This window comes from Aplysia californica, unplaced genomic scaffold, assembly GCF_000002075.1.
Source record: "Aplysia californica isolate F4 #8 unplaced genomic scaffold, AplCal3.0 scaffold00334, whole genome shotgun sequence".
In the NCBI taxonomy this organism is placed as follows: Eukaryota; Metazoa; Mollusca; class Gastropoda; order Aplysiida; family Aplysiidae; genus Aplysia; species Aplysia californica.
The window spans coordinates 257,328-258,467 of NW_004797604.1; the positions used below are offsets into that span (position 1 = coordinate 257,328).

Below are 1,140 nucleotides of genomic sequence, written 5' to 3' on the forward strand. Positions count from 1 at the left end.
TGTGTATATTTGTTTGGTTATAGAGAAAACTCTCCTTGTCTTTTAAAGAAACTGAACAAGGGACCAAAAACTTTGCTCTTCGATTTTCTCAAGATTGCATTTTTCACGATAGCCCTCTTGTGCTTAAAAGCGACCAATTAAGCACATGGTTCTGATTTGCTGAGGTCAGCATTCTTGCATTATCATGAGTCCTGGGTTATATATATATATATATAATCTGCTCCTCCCATTCAACTCGTCTTGGTCCTTTTCATGCCGCCATCCTAATCTGTCCTGGAGATTCCTACTGATGAATACTTTCTTGGTTGCTTTGCAAATACAAGTCGTATTTCACAACCAAATATGATCACATGATGCGAACTGATAAAGTGACAGAGAAATGTACATGTGAGTGAGCCATACTGCAAAGCTTTCTAACTTTCTTCTTCTCGGCTCTAACAACTGAAGTCAATGCTCCATCCGCACTCAGAATACTCTATGGCTGCTGGGTTTTTGTTGCTTTTTTTTTTTTTTTAATTTGTTGTTTTCAGGGCTAGGTTTTTTTTCTGGCAGTTTTGTTTTAAAAAGGAGAACTTTGAACTCATATAAATAAATGTATCATCTCAAAGGTAAGATATTTGGTAAAATGTGCCAGGAAAGGGGAGATATTGTCGGCGAATTGTTAACATGTAGCCTACTAAGCTCAGAAAGCAAACTTTTATAGGAAATAATAAAACTGTTTCGTCCTTTAACAATTATATAAACAGTTTATAATTTTACTATCTTAAAAAAAAAGTAATTTAGAGATTAAGTTAAGAAACAACAGGTTTTTTTAAATAAAAATTGTGGGCTTTGACCATTTCAACAGCTGGTCGACGATGTATTATGTTTCCCTGAAGTAATATTGGGGTCAAGGCCAGACTCTAGGTCAAAAGGTCAATCAATCCTGATTTTCACTAACAGGGCTCTGTCCTTACCCTGGAGTGGCCAGAAGTGGCGGGCAAGGACACGGCCAAGCTTGTCTACGGCCAGGACGAGAACGAGGAGCGTGGCAACTGGACCGGCCGCTTCGACTTCATCCTCTCCATGCTGGGCTATGCGGTGGGGCTTGGGAATGTTTGGAGGTGAAAATCCAATCATTTGCGGAAAAGTGTTATTGCA

General features: G+C 38.9%; 1 protein-coding gene across 1 annotated transcript in view; it reads left to right on the top strand.

Annotated features, from left to right (window-relative positions):
* The window catches only part of LOC101851206 (sodium- and chloride-dependent glycine transporter 1), a gene marked incomplete in the record, with an annotated part of 36,108 nt that overhangs the window by 11,938 nt on the left and 23,030 nt on the right, over window positions 1–1,140 (top strand). The window contains 1 exon segment of the mRNA XM_013085007.1: window positions 943–1,103. Coding sequence (XP_012940461.1) covers window positions 943–1,103 — 161 coding nt within the window.